Raw genomic sequence first — 23,181 nt, forward strand, 5'->3', positions numbered from 1 at the left:
CTCTCTTTCTCTCTCTCTCACACACACCTTATCTTTTGTCTGAGCTTTGTGTTTCGTGCACACGCATGCCTGCGTGCGTGTGTGTGTGTGAGAGAGAGAGCCTGTCACTGCTGTGTCTCTATGCTTTGAATCCAGATTACAATTACAGTAATTGCCTCTCAATTCAAAGGATTGCTGTTTGACCCCCTCACCCTCTCCCTCTTTTTCTCTCTCTCTCTCCCTCCTTCTCTCTCTCTCTCTCTCTCTCCCCTTCTCCCTCTCTCTCTCTCTCTCTCCCTCGCCTCTCCCTGTCTACCCTTCCTCCCTCCCCCTCATCAATATTCCTCCACCTCCTTTCTACCTGTATCGCTACATCCATCTTTCTCTGGGTGCAATCCCTCCCTCCCTTTCTCCCTCCCTTCCTCTACCTTATCCCCATGCTCCCCCTGCACCCCCACAATCCACACACATACACACACGCTCCCTTTATCCCATGTTGTAACTATCATTCCTTTCCTCTCTGTTTTCTCTCTCCATCCATCCTACTCTCTAGGTGTTTGGCTTCATTCCTCTCGTCCGACCCTTTCTGGCCACTTCCCTCCTTTCTCTCTCTCTCTCCCTCTCTCTCTCTCTCTCTTTTCCTCCCATAGTTGTGGTGGGCGAGAGGAGCGGATGCATTGTGTACTTTATTCACGCTGTATTCATAATGGAGAGATAGCTGCGCGGCGATACAGTCGGGCCACAGAGCGGATATATTGTGCGTTTGGGAAAGAGGTGAAGGAAGGATAGATAGATAAAAAGACAGAGGTAAGGAAAGGGGGTGATAGAGGTGGTGGTGATGGTGTGTCGGGGTGGTGGTGGTGGTGAACCGAGGAGGGTGGGGGGGTGGGGGGGGGGGGGGGTTAGGAAATTGGTCTGGCTAGCGGAACAGCTTTTCACCTCTCCCTCTCTCTCTCTCTCTCCCTCCCTCTCTCTCTCTCTCTCTCTATTCTGCTTTGTATTCTGCAGAGATGACAGGGGGAAAGCTTTATTGCTCCGAGTTTGTATCGATCGGGGCCCGTCTGAGGGGGGAGGCCGGGGGACGCGCTGAGCGGGCCCTTTCTCAACGACCGCGGCTCACACAACCACCACCCCCCACCCTCACCCCTCCCTCTACCCTTCCCCCCATTCCTCTCTCTCCTTCTTCTCTCCTTCTCTCTCCAAGCCTTCTCCTCTCGCACTGAAATTCAAATTCAAGTCTCTTATTCTCAAAGGTTAGGAGAGGGAGAGAGAGGGAGAAGGAGAGAGAGAGAGAGAGAGAGAGATAGAGAGAGAGAGAGAGAGAGAGAGAGAGAGAGAGAGAGAGAGAGAGAGATGGAGGGAATGAATGGAGGGGGAGACAGAGGCGTCGGGATTCTTCCCTCCCTGGACCGGAGCTCTGAATGGTGCTGGGAATCTGATAAGCGGAGTCCACAAACACAAACAAGGGGAGGGAGAGAAATAGAGGAATATATAATAAAAGGAGCATAAATGGCCGAGAGGAATAGCTCAACCCCCGTCCTCCGTCTTTCTCTCACATCTATCCATCTCCTTTTCTCTCTCACTAACTGGCCCCCACCACCTCCTCCTCCTCCTCCTTCTCCTCCTCCTTCTCCTACTGTCCTTGTCCATATCTCCATTTTTTCCCCATAGTGAGAATGATTTTGTTGACAGGTGAAGAATGAGCATAAAGCTTCCTGCCTCTGTGTCCCAGGCAGTCCTTGTTAAGAGAGACACCAGGAGAGCCGGGAGTCCACAGAGACGTACAGAGAGGATTCATCTCTGAAGTCACCCTGGATCACACTGCATACTAAAACTTAAACAAAACCTACAACATTAAACCTCTTAAATAGTCCTGCAAAGTAAAAATCTCCACGGAGCTTCTCGCCTTTTTTCCGCAGCTTTCATGCGACAAACAAAGGAGCCGTGACCCCCGAGTCAAAGCCAACTGACCAAGCACTTGACTCATACACGCACAAACACACACACACACACACACACACACACACACACACACACACACACACACACACACACACACACGCGTAGCATCTTTATCCGTTAACGGCATGCGCGGGGCTGCAGTGAGGTTGGGGAGAGGAACAGCTTGTCCATCAGGGGGGTTAGAGGGTTCAAGTCCATGACCAGAGAGCTAGAAGAGGGTACGGGGGTTGTAGGTTCAACTCCCAAGGGGGAGAGGAGGATCCCGTTGTCTCCCCGTCTGACCCCAACGCCTCCCCCTAAACCTCCTCCAGGACAATACCCCCCTCTACACACACACACACACCCTTTCTCTGGCCCCTCTAAGCCCTGCTTAGTCTGATCACACACGTGTAAACCTGAACCTCCAGACTCTCCCTGTTACACATTGACCTGCTCACAAACAAACACACACACACACATAACACAGATAACATATTCCATAAAACACATATACAATATACTCCTACCATTCAAATACAAATGATTGGCTTCTGCTATCTGCTGTTTGCTCGTATTACTGAAAATCATTTTATTTCAACCAAAAGATGATTGAAATTGTGTCTACCTGTTTCCAACTTCGACTTACTCCTCCAGTGGAAAAGACCAAACACACACACAGCATCACCTCAGCTATCAGCTGCAGCAGAGGTGAGTGGATATGAGATATTTGTGTAAACATTGGATACATATAGCATATATATATATATACACACTGTATATTTTGTCATTGATATTGGCTGTGTGGTTTATGTGCAGCTCTAGATTGAGTTCAATGATATAGAATACATCGGAGACTGGAGGTGGATGCTACATGTTTGATTCGAGGAACACGAGCGCGCACACACACACACACACACACACACACACACACACAGACAGACAGACAGACAGACAGACACACACACACACGCGTCTGTATGTGGACAGGCATGGGCGCGTGTGTGCATACAGTCCTGTAACCTCCAGGCCTGTAACCTGCCTGCCTGGCTGGCTGGATGGATGGATGGGTGGATGCATTATTAAACACACAGGATTTCATATGTAGAAACAGCATATGAACGCTGTGCTGCCTCCAGATGTGAACTGCTCATCATTTATTGGTTTTATTCTCTCTAATATTCCATTTCTTTGGGTTATCATATCGATTTTTCTGTTTTTTAATCCAAATGTGATGCCAAAAGGTATTATTATCAAGCAGCAGCACGTTCAAATCAACACGTTAAACCTGGATGGAGACAATGGATCAGTCAGACTATGGACGGCAACCTTCTAAAGAGCCAGGATGCTGAATGGGAGAGATGTGTGGTCATGTTTGTAGATGTTTAATGAATGCAAAGCGTGTTCTTATTGATGACCTCGTGTCTGAGTCGTGATCAAAAGCCGCCGTAACTGGATGAAATCTTCTGAATCTCACTGATTAACCAGCAGGGCCGCACACGGGGAGCAGTCGAACGGCTACTAAACCACAAAACCAGCGCTGTGTGTGTTTACATCTGCAGGGCGGGCGGGCCGGGCCCCGACTCTCACGGTAATCGATGAACGAGGGAGGAAAGGGAGGGAGCGGGTGAGGCAGGGGTGTGGGGGGAGAGGGGAGAAAATCGGTAAAGAAAGCAGGTTATCTCTCGTCATTAGGGGAGGGGGAATCCCCGTCTGGTGGGGGAGGGCGGGGCGGGTGAGGAGGGGTGAGGGAAGACCGGGGTTCATTGATAAAAAGGGAGGGAGGGAGAGGGGGAGACTATGTTTGGCATCGAGAGAGAGCAGACAATTATCTGTATTGATTAGAGCGGCCCAGTACTGTGAAGACTGAGAAAACTATGACTGGATCAATAGAGAGAGAGAGGGGGAGAGGGAGAGAGAGAGAGAGAGAGAGAGAGAGAGAGGGAGAGGGAGAGAGAGAGGGAGAAACAAATGACAGAGATAAAAGATACATAGAACAACAAACAAAGAAAGAGAGAAACATAATTTATGGTGCAAAGTGAAGTCAAAGGCTGAAGGTGAAATAAAGTGTAAGAAGTGATGTGGAGAGAGGGAGAGGGGGTGGGGGCGGGGGGTTGGGGGGGGGGGAGAGAGAGAGGGAGAGAGTCAATGAAAGCCCAAGGAGATACATTACATTCTTGATGTCATTACTCTTTATCATTGATTTGTCAGGGCAACCACAGAGTTCATTCAACAAGCCCACCAGTGCCCTCCGATTGCCACAACGCACAGATACACACAGAGAAGGGAATGGTATGTGTGTGTGTGTTGGGATGGGGGTAGTGCTCAGGTAGGGGGGCTTGTTGTGGGCTATCTTTTTGTTTGACAAAAACCAAAATGGAGGAATAAGGGTGGCACCAAAGGGATCCAGAGGGAAACAGGAGAGACAACCTGTGCTGAGTAAAAGCATCCTGCTGGCAGACACACACACACACACACACACACTCTCACACACACACACACACACACACACACACACACACACACACACACACTCTCACACACACACACACACACACACACACACACTAATCCCTAATCAGACCCCATTGAGTTTGCACAAGTACCCACTCGCCATATTTCCGGTTGCAAGTTACATTTCTTGGGATCCTCAGCCCCATTACCCTGGCAACCCAGACCCACAGACCCACACACACACATGCACACACAATGCACACACATGCACTCACGCAAATAGGAGGTCACATCTGTCATTCCCTAAGTTTATTGAACATAACAAGATGATAGAATTCATCCTCATACTCTCTATACCTTTTGACACTGAAGAGGAACCTATTGTCAGAAAAGGTTTATACAAACACAAACAAATAGATGGAAAAGCGTGCAGGCTGAATGGGGAGCCGGGCTGGATACTGAGGAAACCTGGTAAGGGCAGAAAATGTCAGGTTTGACAAATGACCTTTTAAACATGGAGCAGATGTAGAGAGTCATGTACACTGTGGACAGAGGGCAGCTCAACTGTCTCTCCCTTAACAGCGAGTGAAAAGATAAGAGACGCTGCTGCTCGACGGCCAAACAAAACCACCTGAACGACGCGCAAGTATGAGTTTGAAAAGCTGCATTTCTTTCGAGGACAAAGTCAGTCAAAGTAGTGGAAAAATGTGTGTGTGTGTGTGTTGGGAGGGGGAGGGGTGCTGGGGGGGAAGACAAAAATGGACAAGTTTGAAAAGAGAGAGAGAGAGAGAAAGAGAGCACTGGACACAAATTACAGGTGTAGAGTTATGCATGCATGACATCACTAGAGCCCTCCTCCAGCCCTTGGGAATAGGAACCTTGGAAACGGTCGCTAAGGGAACAGAGTACTGAGAGGGAGAGAGAACGAGAGAGAGAGAGAGAACGAGACAGACAGACAGACAGACAGACAGGGAGAGAGAGAGAGAGAGGTGGACAAGACAGGATGCTGGAAAAAAGGAGGTGGAGGAAAAACAGCCAATGAAACACCAAACCAGCTCTCCCTCTCTCTTTCTCTCTCTCTCTCCCGAGAGAAGTTCAATTGCCCTCTTACCTTTTACCCCGACATCCCGTATGGCGAAACGAGCCGCCCACGCGCTCATAAAAGGGGTGAAAAAGCGAGCGCCATCACGGCTAAAGCCCGCATTGTCCTCCTCCCCCATACACACGCTGACCTCTCATCCACTCCAGTCATTTAGACAGAGAGAGAGGGAGAGAGAGGGAGAGGGGGGAGATTTAGTGCGCCGCCATGATGGTAAAAACCAGCAGATGATAAAGAGGCATAGCTTGGCCTCAGGTCTCCGCTTTAACACATGGAGAAATATTGATGGAAAAACATTTTGACGGACAAAAGGGGGACGCTGGAGTGGTGGAATGTCGGGTTGTTAATGTATATTGGAGCTTGGAGGTCATTTCCACTGAGAAGCTGGAAGTGCTTTGAGAACGCACACTTTTGAGGCAGAGGAGCAAAGAACACCAGGCCCACACCCACAAGACAGAACCAGCTGCTGCACCTTCCTGAACCTGGCACACACACACACACACACACACACACACACTGAATGGATACACTTTCACTGCCTCCGTCTTCTCCTGTGACCATCAGTTCTCAGCTCCTCACCCCCGCGACTGGCCGACATCACCGCACACCATCAACACATCAAATATCCAGACAAACACAAATATATTTCTGCATTAGTGAGGCGTTTGGGGGGATATATGCACATAACAAACAGACACATTCTGCATGCGGCAATATCATACACACACACACACACACACACACACACATCAAAAGGCTTGGAATTCCGTATGCAATATAGATTTTATATGTATGCGTAATATGTGATCAATATCTGGTGCTGAATAAATCATGGTGCTGGATTCTGACGGGGCGATTTGAAATGGAGATGCTATGCTAATACAAAAGGCTTTGGTTGAGATTGGCCCTGAACCCTCCACATACCAGCAGTTCACATTTAGACGCTCTCACCTGCTCGCTCCATAATGCATGAGACGACTGAATATATATCACCCCCTGTGCATGGCTCACTAACACACAGACACACACACATGAACACATAGACACACACGACAATGCACAAACACACCAGTATGTGCACTGTGGCAGGAGCGTCTATACGGTGGATATACAGACAAAGCAGCACAAACAAACAGATTTATGGTGAGAATCTGATAAGAATCTGCTTATGAGACGGAATTAGGGGCCGAAAAAAAGAGATTTTTCAAGAATATAGATGTGATATTTGGAGGGGAAAAAGTGGCAATTTGTCGAGATCAGCCGGATTACTTTAAGTGCTACAGGAAATGAAATTCTCCCTACATTTCAACTTAATTCTTGCAGCACGTTGACCTATTTTCTCGAGACATTACTACTTAATTATCAAAATGCTTCCTTTATAAAAACATTATTGCCCCAACGTAGGTGCCACATGTGAAGAAAAGCTCATTTATTCTGCTAAAGAACAAAAAAAAAAAAGGAAAACACAACTCTCCTATAGATTAGAGATGTGGTCAAACTTTAAATGATCCGTTTTCAACTCGCTGCCAGACGTTTAGTTGACAGAAAAGGACATCAATGTTTTTTTCTTAAAGCTTTGATTTGTACGAAACACGTCACCGACACAACCAGTAGATAAATAATGAAATAAACAGGGAGAGAAACATAGTTATTTCCTCTTTGATAGAGTGGTGCCACACACACACACACACACACACTCATACACACGCGTACACGCACACACACACACACACAGACCGAGCTTAATCAAAACACTGCTAAGCCATCCTGAACTTCCAGGCTTTCAACAGCAGGAAACAGGGTCAGAGTTGCTCAACAGCTCAGAGTGAACTGCACGGGAGTGAGTGTGAGTGTGTGCGTGTGTGCGTGTGTGCGTGTGTGCCTGTATGTGTTTGCTTGTCTGATAACATGTCTGTGGTGTTTCTGGGCTGCCAATTAACGCACACACACACACACACACACACACACACACACACACACACACACACACACACACATACACACATACACACATACACATGCAGACACACACATCCAGTAAAGCACAGAATGGGGGATACAGAAGTCAGAAAAGTCTCTCTCTCTCTCTCTCTAACCCCCCCCCCTTCTCTCGGCCCCTACTCGTCTTTAACCTTGGCCCTCTGGTGCTTCTGCCTATCCCAGTAAAGTCACCCTTCCTCCTCCTCCTCCTCCTCCTCCTCCTGCTCCTGCTCCTCTCCTCTCAATCCCCCTCTCTCTCTCCTCCTCCTCTGTCAGCCCCCCCCCCCCCCCCCCCCCTCTCTCTCACACCGTCCCCCTGGCACCGCCACCGTCCGTTGTCCACTGTTCCACTCATTCATAGTAAACACTATTGATTTTCAGCAGAAGGGGGGAAAAAAAAAAGAAGCCATGAATTTTAATGCCGCTATCTGTCCCCTTCTCCATCTCTTCCTCCCCCCCTCCCTCCCTTCACCCCTCACACCCCCACCCCGTCTTTCCTGAGGGGAGGATAAAGAGATGGGGATCGTGTGTGTGTGTGTGAGTGTAAGGTGGTGATACAGAGAGAGGGGGGGGGGGGGGGGGTTGCATTTCTCATTTCCCAGCTGTGCCTCTCACACACACACACAACTGCTCCCCCAACACCTCTACTTCTCCTCGTCCCACCTTCCCTCTCCCTCTCCTACACTTCCCTCTCCTCTTCGCACCGGGGCTCCGCTCTGGGGAGTGGGGAAGGAGACGAAGCGAGCTCATACACACGAGCACCAACACACACACACACACACACACACACAGGAGACACAGATAGTGCCGCCGTCCTGTTCTACTGGTGTACACACACACACACACGTACAGTCACACACACACACATATAGACTGTCACACTTAAACAATCACATGCACACACACACACCACAAGTGATACCAGCTCCCCTTGGTCAAGGCCGCGCACAGGCAAGACAAACACATGCGTATTAGCATGATTTACACTCAGGCAGAAACAAAGAGTGACAGCAGCCATTCATTCTCGCTTCATTTCAGCTGCCGAGTCAAGTATTAAATTTTCCTCCAGTTCTCCGGTTCCTCCTCATCCCGTCTCCCTCTCCCTCCTCTGTCTCATTGCATTTATCTACCTTTTAACACTCCCTCCCCGCTTCCCCTCGGCCTCTCTCTCCCTCTCCCTCTCCCTCCCTCTCTCTCCCACTCTGCGTATTGATTTTGCTATAAGCGGTGTCCCGGTTGCGACAGGGCAGCGCCGACAGACAAAGGCAGACTTCATCAACCCGTGTTAAACACAGGAGCCATCTCCTCAATAATCACTCCATCACACAAAAGACGAGGAGCGGGGAGAGAGAGAGGGAGCGAGAGAGGGAGCGAGAGAGAGAGAGAGAGAGAGAGAGAGAGAGGGAGAGAGAGAGAGTATTGACGCACCCAGAGGTATAGAACCCAAAGAGAGAGAGAGAGAGAGAGAGAGAGAGAGAGAGAGAGAGAGAGCAAAAGTGGGATCAGAGTTATTTCAAGGTTGTGTTTTTATTTTGCTTATTTGTAGTAAATGCTGATAAACACCACAGCCTGAGCTCAGATATTGAGAGATTTGTGCACGTAAAAGAGATGTGTGTGTGTATGTGTGTGTGTCTCTCTCTCTCCCTCTCTCCCTCTCGCTCCCTCTCTCCTCCTCTTTGTGTCTATGTGCGTCTTTTATTCTGACCGGCACACTCAGAAGTCTGTTTCATTAAAACTGCCTTTTGAACTAAATTCTGTCGATATTCTTGTTTGCTTGATGCACTTGATATTCTCTGCACATGCATAAATGTGAAGGATGCGTTGCTTTGCTTTGCTTTGCTTTGCTGTGTGTGCAGTGAAGGCCCAGAGTTCATGTGTGACACCACTTCACCACGCTTCTAAACTCTTTACAAAAGTATAAGCATGTTTCTCTTTGACGCAGCCTTCATTTATACGTGTGTGTGTGTGTGTGTGTGTGTGTGTGTGTGTGTGTGTGTGTGTGTGTGTGTGTGACAGTTTTCATCCCCACTTAATCTCCGGCTCCTAATTCAGTGTGTACATTGAGCCGCCTAATAGGATGTGACTGGAGCGCCTGCTGCAGCGCTAGCTAGCTAGCCGCTAATGAGCGAGCCGCTGCAGCCGGAGAATCAAAGCGCTTCATCAGCACTCCTAATTACCGCAAAACCTCGTTAGCCAAGCCGGACGGCCAACATCTGCTACCGCTAACAAAGCACGGCCAGATATAACAGGCGGGCCGTGGCCTGTACTGCTGCTAACACACACACACACAGACGCCCAGAGCCTCATTGTGCCGCTCTGGGCTGTGGCAAAGTTTCACCTTTGATCTGATTTACACTTGATCATCAATCGACTCAAAATCAAATCGAAAAGTGCGTGTGTGGGTGTGTGTGAATGTTTGTGTTTGGACCCGTGGGTGTGTGAGCGAGCTGATGTTGTCCCTCTATGAAGCAGCAGGTGTGTGGACAGCAGGTTTCCATGTAGCTCTATCTGTTTGCCCGCTCGCCCCCTCTCTATCTCTGATCAAAGCACTTCCTTTCAACCCCTTCTCACCCCCCACCCCCCAACACACACACACACACACACACACACACACACACACACACACACACCTCTCCTTCTCCTACCCCCATCATAATTTGACTGATGATTACACTTGTCACTCAAGGCAGCATGTGGCCAATTAGGAAGCGGGTTGACCGGGATGGGCGGGGGTGGTGGTAGTGTGTGTGTGTGTGTGTGTGTGTGTGTGTGGGGTGGGGGGGGGGGGGATATTTGGGCTCCAACTTTTCTCATCTGTTCCAATCAGGTAGCTTTGTTAGCTCTTTCCTCCTCTGATAGAAACAAATCTTTGTCTCTGTTCAATTTCTCCCATAAGAGGCTGAAGATGCGGCGGGGAGGCGTTCTTCCTCTCCCTCTTTGTGCCACCAAGGCCTCGTCTCGCACTCTCTTGGCCACTTCAGTGTCTCTCCATGTACCGGGGTAATCACGGACTCATTTAAAGTCACTTTTGTACACACTACCTCTGACTGGTGGTTAAGAGTGCGACCGCAGACCAGGCTTTTATGGGCCTTAATGTGTCCTGCAGACACTTTGGCAACCAGGCTGCTGCTGCCAAAGACGCGGCCAGACAAGGAGAGGGAGAGGAGAGCGAGAGAGAGAGAGAGGGGGAGAGAGAGAGCAGGACATATGAGGCCAACAGCCATGGCGACTTAACCAGGCTGAAAAAGGGGGAACGAAAGAGGATGAAAGCGGAGGGAGGGAGAGGGACGTGCAGGACAAAATGGACAGAACATGGAAGCGTCAAAAGAAAGGGGAGAGAGGGGTCACTTAGTCACTCCTCCCGCACACACGCACACACGCACACACACACACACACACACACACACACACACACACACACACACACTCTCTGCGCCTCCTCCCTCATCCCCCCTTTTACAAGCAGACAAAGGGACAGAGGGGTGCAGCCCATGTACAGAGGAAGGAGGGGCGTCCCTTCCTACCCCTCTGCCCCCCCACACACACACCCGCCATCCTAATCTTTCCAAACGCTAGGTATGGATAGATGCGGCGAAAGAGGAGAGCAGAGCCCAACTAGAGTAATTAGGAACTGGCTGAAGCCGTCTCAACTACTTCTTTGATCAATAATGCATGTTCCCCGCCTGAAAAAGAAGCCCGGCAGAATATATTTGAGAAGTTTAATATCAATAATTGCCGGCGCTCCGGTTGTTCCGTACCTCTTACTTTCCTTTCACCCTGGAGTCTTTCTAATATCCCCGGCGATGAGAAAAAGAGAGGGACTCCGCACTTACAAAAGAGAAGGCAGAGTGAGAGAGAGAGAGAGAGAGAGAGATTGCACGAGGGAGCAAGAAGAGGGAGAAGAGGTGGCGGAGTACAACAGATTAATTTCAGAACAGAGCGCTCCTGCCGAGAGAGCGACAGAGAGCAGGAAGGATAGAGGGGATAAAGGAAAAGGGGAAAGAGCCGCGGAGGAGAAAGAGAGGAGGGAGATTAAACATGCATTCAACTCTCTCAAAAGGGGGCTGAACTGCTTTTGGAGAGCCTGTGTGTCTACGTGTGTGTGTGTGTGTGTGTGTGTGTGTGTGTCTGTGTGTCTGTGTGTGTGTGTGTGTGTGTGTGTGTGTGTGTGTGGGTGTGTGTTCTCTACCACCAGTAAAAAATGTGACAGCGCTCAAGCCAGATGTGTTCGCTCTCATCCGACCCTCAAGTCTTACTGGAGAAGGGTGTGTGTGTGTGTGTGTGTGTTGGGGTCTGAAGGACAGCGGAGGAACCCCAAAGGTTAATAGGAGCCCTTCATTATCATAAATCTTATCAGCTAAATGAAATGGAGAGAAGGACCCCTGATTTAGGGCGGCCGCTCTGTCGGGCTAAGGGGAGACACCCAATCAAACCCCCCGGATTTTATTGGTCTTTTTTATTATCTAAATGTACCGGCACATGAGCAGGGTGCCAGGGGTGACAGCTGCCGGCAATCAACAACACAAAAAAAAAGGGACAGCGGTCGGAGAAAACACATTGTTCCGTTTATGAGAGCGCTGTCATGGCCGCCCGATAGACTGTTCGGGCTTGCATCTTTCACTATGAAGAAATGTACTATGAGAGGCGTCGGGAGGGGGCATGTGTCCTCCTTTAGACGGCAGGAATGTGTCGAGGTTTAGAGAAGTCGTTTGTATAAATCAGGAATCTGGAATCAGGTTCATCAAGTGTGGGAGAGGGACGGCGGGAGTTGGGGAAAGCTTGTTTTGACAGCCTGGTGTGATCCGGGGGGTGATTGGTGGCATACGGCGTCGGGCCACTCCACTCCTGATCACACACACAAGGTAAGTCCAGGGGCTGAGTGCGACATGATGTTCGCCACTCAGAGGTCAAGCGTACACCGGCTGCCTGCGCCCGCGTTTTCTGTACGTTGACGAAAGGAGAGCGAGAGAGGCAACCAGCGACGGAGCGAGAGGGATAAATCAATAACCAGGAGGGAGTCAGGTGGTTTGAATGTGTTTATTCCTGCTGATGTGTTGATTAACTGCTACCCCCCTCCTCTCTCACACACACACACACGCGCTTCCTCGATCTTTCCCTCTCTGCGTGTGTTCTCTAGGTGATAGGTCTGATTAAGTGGCCTGCTCACACAGCCTCTGATTAGGACTAATGCCCTGCTGGATTTCACTGGACACACACTGACCAACTGCAGCAAATTATTCCTCCGTGTCAGTGTGTGTGTGAGTGTGTGTGTGTATCTGCGCGTTTCTGTTCTCCAGATCTGTTTGTAACATTATTATTGTGTCTAAAGCTATAGGAGCTCCACTTCCAGCTCTTTACATGAATATGTTTGCATGAATTTTGATGCCGGCCTGTTGTGTCCATGTTGGAGCGTGTGTGTGTGTGTGTGTGTGTGTGTGTGTGTGCCAAAAAACTGAAGGTCATTGTTTGGTTGAGAGTGCGAGTGTGTGTGTGTGTGTGCGTGCATGCGTTTATATAATTTGAGTGTGGTAATTGTTATTAATACGCTAATGGTCGATGAGGGCAGGCTGCATAGTGTGTGTGTGCGCGTGCGTGCGAGTGAGTGTGTGTGTGTGTCGTGTTCCCTGGGAGAAACTCAATACCACTCACTGCTAACGAGCTCTGGGACCTCATCAGCATTAATACTACATTAGTCTCAACCAGCACACACACACACACACACACACACACACACACACACACACACACACACACACACACACACACACACACAGGCCTAATATAAATACATACAGCATCCACCTACACAGAGGCATGAATAGGTGGGGGAGAGATAATGGGATTAAAATGAATTTTCAACCCTGCACTGCTGTACTAACGTTGATATCACACACTTACCATAATCCATACCGCCTCATTTATTAAACACACTTTTATTCTATAGATTTGTGATGCATATTTGTACCTGCGGCGCCTCAGGAGCAGGTACTATTACACGCTACATTACTGTGAACAAACGGCCGGAGTTAGTGTAACGCACTGTATCCTCCTTTCAATCAGTCTTACAGCGGTCAGGTCTGTGGAGCGGGTTTCAAATACTGGGGGATGTGTGTGTGAGAGTGTGTGTCTACATATATACAATCTGTACACACACAAGATGTCACTGCTCTGGCTCCTGTGGGCCTCATCACACTGTCAAACTGTGACAAAGGTATCTGTGTGATTCAATATAAATAGCCAAACCCCATCGCCCATTAGCTCCTGAAGCATTCTGCCGTCAGCCTGCTGCATTCAGAGCCCAGCGGCTGGCTCATATGCTGCAATCTAATTCTACTACCACAGGGAGCGAGAGAGGGGAGAGAGAGAGGGAGGGAGGGAGGAAGGGAGGGAGAGAGAGAGTGAGAGAGGGAGAGAGAGAGAGGGTATGAATTCTGCTGTGACAGAGAGCGGGAGGGAGTGGGAGGGAAAAGGGGAAAGAAGAGGAGAGAAAGAGAGAGAGAGAGAGAGAGAGTGAGAGAGAGAGAGAGAGAGAGAGAGAGAGAGAGAGAGAGAGAGAGAGAGAGGGCTGCAGAGAAGGAGAGAGGTAGCTTAATGCAATAAAGCATGTAGTATTGACATCTTTCTCGTGTCTATTGATTCCCCATTATGTTGCTAACAAACCCAGGTTGACATTTTGTCATTTGCAATCATGTTAACACTGCGACTTGCACGCTCCCCTCCACACACCGATCTATACCTACACACACACACACACACACACACACACACACACACACTGCTTTGCACATGCTCCCATGCTTGTGAACATAGACTCTCTCTCTCTCTCTGTCTCACACACACACACACGTGCCGCGCACAGAAAGCAAATGGGGAAGAACATGCGTGGTCTCAAATAATATAGCAATCAAAGACACGTGGCAGCAACACACACATACAAACAGACGCGCACGTCTTGACAATAAGCAGGTAGCTTTGATGAAAGACTCCAGGCGTGGTGATCAATGCAAAGACTGAATACCTTACTGCAACACTTAATCACACTTTGTTTCAAATGCAAACACTCGGGCAACGTCTTAAAAACACATGTGAACTATTAGTCTGGAAGTGTGAATGTAGGTGTGTGTGTGCGTGTGTGTGTGTGAGAGCGAGAGCGAGAGCTTGTGAGAGACAGAGAGATTGTACTGTATATGTTAGGCGATGGTGTTTAATGGTGTGTGACAGAAGGTGCATAGTCCAGATGAACTGACCCTAGGTGTGTGTGAGAAAGCGAGGAAGAGGAGGAAAGCGAGAGAGAGAGAGAGGGAGACAGACGGAGGGAGAGAGGGAGAGAGAGGGAGAGAGAGACAAGTAGTCTCAAGTATCCTCATGTCCCATCATATCATATCATCTCACACCCTGTGCTGTGTGGGAAACCTGTGGTTTCTCCTGTATGTCCCATTAAAGTTTTATACACCAGTTAATGCTGATGGCTTCACAAACCACTTTACTATACTACACTACACACACACACACACACACACACACACACACACACACAGTTCAAATAACAGCGGCCCTGACCTGTACCTTCACAGACACAATGCCATTAAAAATAGAACAAAACCTGGATGTGTTAGAGCTGCTCACCATCCAGGCAGAAAACGGCCCAACATGCTTGTTTTATGTTATATGATGGTCTGTATCTCATGACAATGTGCCTGTACACGTGTGTGTGTGTGTGTGTGTGTGTGTGTGTGTGTGCCTACCAGCCCCACAGGGGTTGTGTGAGTGCTGGAGGCCTGTTGTTACATGAAAGAGAATGAACACACTGGGGGCACAGGAGGGTCAGGTGGGGCTGAGTCAAACACCCCTGCCGTGACCTCTGACCCTGCGGAGAGCTCCTACTCAAAGGAGTCATGGAGCCGCTGCCAGTCAAAGAGACAAGTTAACTGAGAGCTTCAGTCAAGAGCCCTACAAGGCAACATATGAGCAAGTGTGTGTGTGTGTGTGTGTGTGTGTGTGTGTGTGTGTGTGAGTGGCTTGGGAATACGTTGATGCTCTGGTGTCCCTGGACTGCTGAGACTGACCCGCGTCCTCACCGCAACAACACCTGTGAGTGTGTGAAGAGGACATCACCAGTGCCGTTATCACGCAGGACTAAAATCAGCATAGCCTTGTGAATCACCGTTATCTCTCTGCATCTCAGGTAGCCAGCAGCCCGCTCACACACACACACACACCTCCCATCACTTTGCCTGCTTATTCAGATGCTGGCCCCGGCCTGGGACACAGAAACATAATGGCTCATCTGTGGTTTACTCTCACCTCTCAAGCTCAAACTGGGTTTTCCTCTCCCTCCTCGTTTTTCACACTGTCATCTACTCTTACTTTCACCCGCTTCCCTCTCTCTCTCTCTCTCTCTCTCTCTGGCTCTCTTTCCACATTTTTTTTTTTATCTCATTCTGACATTCGCCATTTTTCAACGAGCGCCGCACCAAACTCCTCCTCCTGGTCCCCGCTCCCTCTCCTCGGCCTCTCTCCAACCAACCCAACCCCCCTTCCTTCCTTCCTACCTACCTCTCCCCTCTCTTCTGTGTGTATATCTCCAGAGATATGGCAGTTAACAGGTCCTCCTCATCCCTCTACCCTCTTTTCCTCTCTTCCCTGCTATCACCTGTCCCTCCTCTGTCACATGGTGCGACCTGTTGACTGACTATGTGGAGTAAAGGTGCGTGTCTGGCATCTCTGGGTATCAAATGGACTTGAACTCATCTGGATATGAAGAGGGGGAGCTGTGCACTAAAGAGGGTGCCTGGCCCTTTAAGAACCCAGCCACTGAGCAAGGTGCACACCAGCTACATTTACGCACCATTACGCACTCATACGCAAGTTATACACGCATACCTCCAAGACTTTCATACATATTCCACATAAAATAACAAGCCGTTTATCTCAGATTCTCCGTGTCAGGCCCTCTGCTGCAGCACTTCAGCTGCAAGCACCGCATCCTTCCCCCTCCGAACGACGTGGAGAGAGGAAAGGGGTCGAGCAGCTGTTGCATGTCTGAGTAAAACAGTCCAACCTGGACGGGGGCCGGAGCTTTTCTCCCTCACTCACACACACACACACACATACACCGACAGTGAGTGACACACGGAAGCCGGCCTGACTGCTCCCACCATGCGTCCTTTTATTCCGCTTCAGCGGGGATGAAACAGCAGCCGGCGCCCCAGCAGCAGCAGCAGCAGCCGGCCGACCGGCACCCTCCCTCCTCCTTCCTCCCCTCCCTCCGTCTCTGCCTCCACACACACACACACACACTACTCCCCTCTGCCCATCCGCTCTCAGCTCTAACATGCAGTAACGGGACAGAGGAGATGTGTACTGGCACTGGAAGTCTCTTTCCAGGGATGTTTACGAGGATGAGAGCCCAGCGGTTCTCAACCGGTTTACACGTCAGAGCTAAGCAGTCCAAACGGCCAAGGAGCTGCTCAGGGAGCTCCGTGCCGTTAAGACAATAACACCAAATAAAGCACATTAAACAAACAATACGAAATGATCCTAGAGAATAAGGTTGTTTCTCCTCTCTCCCCTCGTACGTCCGTCCTCCTCCGTGCACCTTCTCTCCCCTTCTATCTCCCCCTCTCCCTGCTTCCACCGGCCCAGGAATCGATCTCCGCAGGATCGATAAGTTGGCATGAATATTCCCAGCCTGCCGAGAGTCTAGTTGGGGAGAGACGGGGGCTGAGGCTCAGGCGCAGGGAGCGGAGGAGAGTGGAAGGACGGGGACGGAGACGGAGGAAAATATACACGGAGAAAGGAACGTATAGGGCGGCGTGGAAACCGAAGCAACCGCGCCGGCTGGAGCCCGAGACGCGCCGCTTCACAAAGGGACATTTAACGACAAATATTTTCAATCGTTGTGGACATCTTTGATTTTTTTTAAAGAGTAAAAGGAGCCTTGCTTGAGCTTTCCAAAAGGAAGCCGATGGAGTGTGTGTGAATGCGTGTACGCGTGTGAGTGGGTGTGTGTGCGCGCCGACCGACCGACCGACCGCTCTCGGTGGCTGCAAGTGCCCCGGCACCGAGCGAGGTGGGGCGGGTCTGCTCGGCACAGTCCGGGCCGACACGGAGGAGGTGTACCGGGGGGGAGAGAAGAAGAGGAAGGAGAAGGAGGAAGAGGAGAGGGAGAAGAAAGATGAGCCTTACCGGAGTTGGAGCGGAGAGCCAGGGGGGACTTGAGACGCCAGGCGTTGAGGTCAGCGGCGGTTCTCTGAAACACGAACGGCACCGGCAAGGGGACAAACATGATCTTCCTCCGGCTTCTTGTTCTGATGCAAATAATTCGACAGAAGTGCCGAAACAAGCAGCTCTCTCCTCTCCTGAACCTTCCGCAGCTTCGCCCGTGTGTGTGTCACACAGCTCGGGGGGAGTGTTTGGCGTGGAGAGCTCACAACCTTCGCCGTGTGGTGTGTACACATGTAGACACACTTTTATTTACATCTGTGGACTTGTGGACTCGGCGTTACTTTTGTTGTAAATATGCATAGAACATTAATGGTGCGATGGTTCCCTTGAGTGCAGCGGTGTGTTTTGTTGTTTTTTTTGGCTTTGCTACAATCCAGACTAACACACACACATACACACACACACACAGACGGATAGAGCGGAGATCAGGCGTCACTTCTATGAAAAGTTAGGTTACAATTACAGGCCTATTGAAGTAGCGTTGTAATAATAATACTACTAAGAATAAAAAATAGGCTGCGAGTCACCAGCTTGTGTGTATGAGAGAGAGTGTGTGTGCACCTGCTTCTAGCGTTCTCCTTGAGTAAACATAGAGGCCCTCAGTAATGTTTAAAGTGGAGACGGCGTGTGAACAGTCGCTAGCCTGTCCTGCAGCATCACCGGCCGAGGAAGAAGAAGAAGAAGAAGAAGAAGAAGAAGAAGCTTTGGTATCCTGCTTTGCTATTTTAAAACACCACAATAAAACGATGACGCATATATATATACACAGAGATATAGATATATATATATACGTGTAGAAACGAGACGAGACAGTGTAGTTCTAAAGTCTTATTTGGACTCTTCTTCTTCTTCTGTGGTAGTATTTGGTTTGATCTATTGTATTTGGTCTCTAGCTGCACGCGCTCCCCCGTCCTCGGCTCTTTGCATGGAGGCTACGTAGACGTTCATCCGCCGGTAACAAAGCAGCGGCACGCGTTTAAAACAGCTTCATTACTCTCTCGCCCCCCCCTCCCCTTAAAGGAAAAAAAGGCTATAATCAGCAAATAAATAAACAACGCGCGCACACGCAAACGCACGCACACACGCACGCGCACGCCAAAACGCACGCACGCACACACACACACACACACAACGCGCGCGCTCCGGCTGGCCCCTTCGACGCTCCTCCTCCTCCTCCTCCTCCTCCTCCTTACTCGCTGTCACAAGGCAGTAATTAAAACGCAATCAATCGATAGATAGATAAATAAACAAACAAATAAATAAAACACAGCGGGTCGATCAATAAATAAATAAATAAATAAATAACCCCGGCCCCCCCTCAAAAAAAAAATCCCAACTAGAAACACAACAACAACGGGAATATAAAAGAAAAGCGTCTGTATATAGAATCCGTGCTGCGCTGTCACGTTTTGTCGGAACACTTGCCTATCTGTCCGTCCATCCGTCTGTGTGTCTTTGTGTGTCTGTCTGTGTTGTCCCCGTGTTTATTTGGGAACCCCAATAGCTCACTCGACCCGGCTCCCTCCAGGATTGTAGCGATCTGCCACTAGGCTGGCCGCAACATTGAGGCGAGAGAGGACCCGCTACTACTCACACATCACCACCCCACCCCCGCACCTCCCTCCCCTCCCTCCCTCCATCCCTACCCTCCCTCCCTCCTTCCTACCACCCACCCACCCTACCTCTCCTCCTCCTCCTCCTTCTCCCTCGTTTTCACTACCGCTGCAAAAGGTATCCTGTATTGATTTCTGGATTTTTTTTCCACCCTCTTAATAATGCCGGCTATAATGATGCCAATGGTGATCAGTGCATTACTGCCGGGCTGTTTAGGAAGAGAGAGAGAGAGCCGATAAGAGGATCCATGGATACCTAAAGGGGCTTCACACTACCGGGATACCACAGCATGCATATAAGTGAACTGTATGCTGGGTTAATAAGGTGTAACATTATACGCTATTCAGGCAAGAGACCATTGTTGTTCCAGGATATAATCAGACTGAAAACTCTTTTTTGGAGGGATTTCATTATGAAAAGGTGTAAATGTGTGAACCAGAGCGACACAAGCGTTCAGTTATTGCAAAAAGGTGAGATTCAAGTCTTCCTGTAAGGGTGCCAAGGTGTCAGATGCGCATTGGTGATGAGCTCCATCCATGACAGAGGTGATCAACGGTACTGCGCCCTCCCTCCTCCTCCTCCTCCTCCTTCTCTTCCTCCTTCCTCCTCCTCTCTCCTACCCCTGGTCCCCATCTCTTGTCCCGGCCTCCCCAGCACCCCCCTGCCCCCCCTGCCCTCTCTGCCTCCTCTGTCCCACCAGCACGTTACACGATGTCAATTACAGAACAGCATCAGTCAACGCCCGCCGCTTACACACTAGATTATTGTCAATATAGATTTTTAAATAGAAAAATCTATACCTTAAACATTGCAGTCGATACGGCAAATCAATAGGACTGAGCGAGGCCTTTGCTGCTGTTGGGCCAGAAATCTTCATCCCCTGCTTTAGACTGAAAGGGGATTTGGCCTATTTCAAGAAAAAACTACATAAACTATATATTTTTGTGATTGTTTTTATCACCACACGTCTCTTTTCTCAATCATTGTTCTCTAAAATCTCCACACACTAAACTGCCATAGTCCTAATTATGAAAAATGCCTCCTCCCCTGTACTTGACAACCAGGTTTTATTGTCCTTCTCCCTCCGCTTCACGTATGACAGATGACATCCGAAAGTCCAACAACAGAGAGAGGAGGGGAATGGAAGGGAGCAAGGAGATAGGACGGAAGATATAGGTGAAGAGGGGAGGACGGACCGGAGAGATGGATTGTAAGGAGTAGAGGAGAGGAGAGGAGAGGAGAGGAGAGGAGGAAGCGAGTGAGGAGGAACGGAGGGAAGGAAGGGAAGGAGGACAGCAAGGGGTGAGAGTGAGGGAGGGAAAGGGGAGGCGAGTGAGAAGGAAGAGAGAGGGGAAATAAGGAGGGGAGGGAAGGGAGGGAGGAGAAGTGACTAGTTGTCCTTCAAAGACCCCCTTCTCTCCACAGAGGGAGCCATGCGCGCCCCCTTTCCCTCCTCCCTACACTCCTTCCAGACAAAAGCAATTATTTCTTGTAGAATGTAGTGTGGTTGTGCGCGTCTGTGGAAGAGAAGGATGGAGGGAGGGTGTGCGAGATTGAAGGAGGGGAAAATAAGATGGTGTTGGAGGGGTGGAGGAGGACGGGGAGGAGGAGGAGGAGGGATGCTAACACCTACAGCATCCAACCCCTTCGTCCTCCTCTCAGTCTTTTGGACCAACTCTTCTTTTTCCTCTACCTGACACGTATAGACCTCAAAACACACAAAGGTATTCACACAAACACGCCAGCAGGAGTTTCAGCTGCTATTCTCCAGTATGCAGATTATGATTGTGTCAGATGTCAGAGTCAAAACTTTTGAGATGGAGACCAACTTGATTATTGATGAGAAAAACTAAAATGAAAAAGCGCTGAATTTAGATGTTTTTGTGCCCAATTAAGACACATTTTCCTCTCATCGTGCTCCACAAAGGCTCACATAGCGTTGAACAATGTAAACATTGGGAGGCAGAATACAAAGGCGGCTGTGATGCTTACAGACTTTGTTTATGTCTGTTTGGCTTGCTTCTCTCTGTGATTGCATCTGTCTAAATTTGGACACCTGACCCTCTCAGTGTGTTCCTGCCTTGGTGCCTATAGGGCCCCCTGCAGCGAATCCGTCTCTGCAGCTTCACTCCCCAGGGACCCCGGTGAGACCCACGGGACACACAGAGAGCGAGAGAGAGAGAGAGTGTAGAGGAGAGAGAGAGAGCTCCCCTGGGGGGTCGCTCTAGCCAATAACCCCTGCTGGACCGCTCTCATCGGGGGCCCACACGGTCCTGATTGCCCACCTCCCTCCCCATCAAGCCTCCCAATCCATACAGAGATATATAGCTGGCTCCATTGTTTTCCAGCCTGCTTCTTCCCCCTGCTGTATTGAAAAATGCTCCTCCAAAATTGTCTCTCTCTCTTTCTTTGCCGCTGTTTTTTCCAGATATAGAAATACTATATTGGATGTAATATTGGATACTGCAAACTACCACTAAAGTTGAGGGATTATAGGTGATTATTGTACAGAAGGTGAACATTATCGTTGCAATTTGAAGATTGTATTGCTGTGTGAGTGCCCTCTATAAAACCAGCTCTTTGCTACATCACACTTTAAGGTTAATTGAAATAAAATGAAAACATACTGAAATTAAATGGAACATTGTAAAATTGTTCAAAATTGTGACTCGAAAATTGACTTTACTTTGCTCTCATTTATGTTTATATTTTAAATTCTGATGTACATAACAAAATTCAACATGTATCTAATGCAAACATATTAAAACTATCAGATCTATGACATTACTGTGAAATTAATGAAATTATTTATTGATAATTTATGGAAATCCAGTTTGATTCCAGGTGGAATGGAATTCTGCTGCATGAAATACACATTTATCAGAAACCTGTAGTTGGTACATATTTCTTCCATGTAGAAAATACAAATTTTGCAAATATGGGGAACAGCCTAATATTAGACCCATAAACATATGAATCTGTGTCTTTAATTTGATGTAAATGGCACATTTGTTGCCTTTGGGGGTAAAAAGTGATTTTCTGAGGTTATTTGGTCAACTTGTTTTCTGGTGTGTGTGAACCTCTTATCTACTCAGCACAAACAAAATATTCATAGAAAGCAGTTTGCTCAATTCCTGGCTGGCAATAATTGCAGGATAAATGGAGGCGCGGCGTGTTTCCCATGTCGTGTGCTGCAGGTCAGGACGGGGAATGAAATATTTATCCAATCAGAAGGGGCCGCTTGTATCCTTGGGCTATACATTAGTCAAACATGGGTCATGCATTAGTCATATAGTTTATTGCACTCTTGGTAATTGCCTGTTATTCATTTTAATGATTGATTAGGCTGAATAAAAACATTATGTGTGGTTATTGAATAAAATGGTTGTTTTTACTGTAAATGATACAGAAGAAATCAAAGGGATGAATGATTCTCTTGCCTTTATGAAACTCAGCACGTGTGTGTATGTTGTTTGAACACGCAGGTTTTTCTTTTCTCGCTGTGTGTGTGTGTGTGTGTGTGTGTGTGTGTGTATGTGCCCTGGCTCACCCATGTGTGTTTGCACCCATGTCATGGTCGTAGTTAAATGGTGATGTCATGTTGACAAACGAGCTAGTTGAATTAAATTCTCACTCATCAATAACGGCGTCGGTCGGGAATCAATAGCAGCCAACAGTGGTGTTGCCGGCTCTGTCAGCGGCCTAACAAGGCCCTATTAGAATGGACAACGCTCTCTCACTGTCACCCCATCCCGTCTCAACCCACCACCACCAACCACCAACGCAGTCCTCTCATATCCTCTCTGCACACACACACCAATAACACACAGCAAGATGTAATATTCACATAAAGCCATGCTCTGACATGATGTATAGATTTGTCAAGATAA

General features: G+C 48.8%; 1 protein-coding gene across 1 annotated transcript in view; it reads right to left on the reverse strand.

The window, feature by feature from the left end:
- pou2f2b (POU class 2 homeobox 2b) overlaps positions 1 to 17,738 on the reverse strand; it is a 38,783-nt gene extending 21,045 nt beyond the window's left edge. Inside the window, exon 1 of the mRNA XM_076152729.1 lies at positions 17,639 to 17,738. Coding sequence (XP_076008844.1) covers positions 17,639 to 17,738 — 100 coding nt within the window. The remainder of the gene's footprint in view (positions 1 to 17,638) is intronic.
- Positions 17,739 to 23,181: the final 5,443 nt, after the last annotated feature.

The sequence above is a fragment of the Genypterus blacodes genome, unplaced genomic scaffold, assembly GCF_046128005.1.
Source record: "Genypterus blacodes isolate CSIRO-AG114 ecotype Tasmania unplaced genomic scaffold, CSIRO-AGI_Gbla_v1 ptg000057l_1, whole genome shotgun sequence".
Classification (NCBI taxonomy): domain Eukaryota; kingdom Metazoa; phylum Chordata; class Actinopteri; order Ophidiiformes; family Ophidiidae; genus Genypterus; species Genypterus blacodes.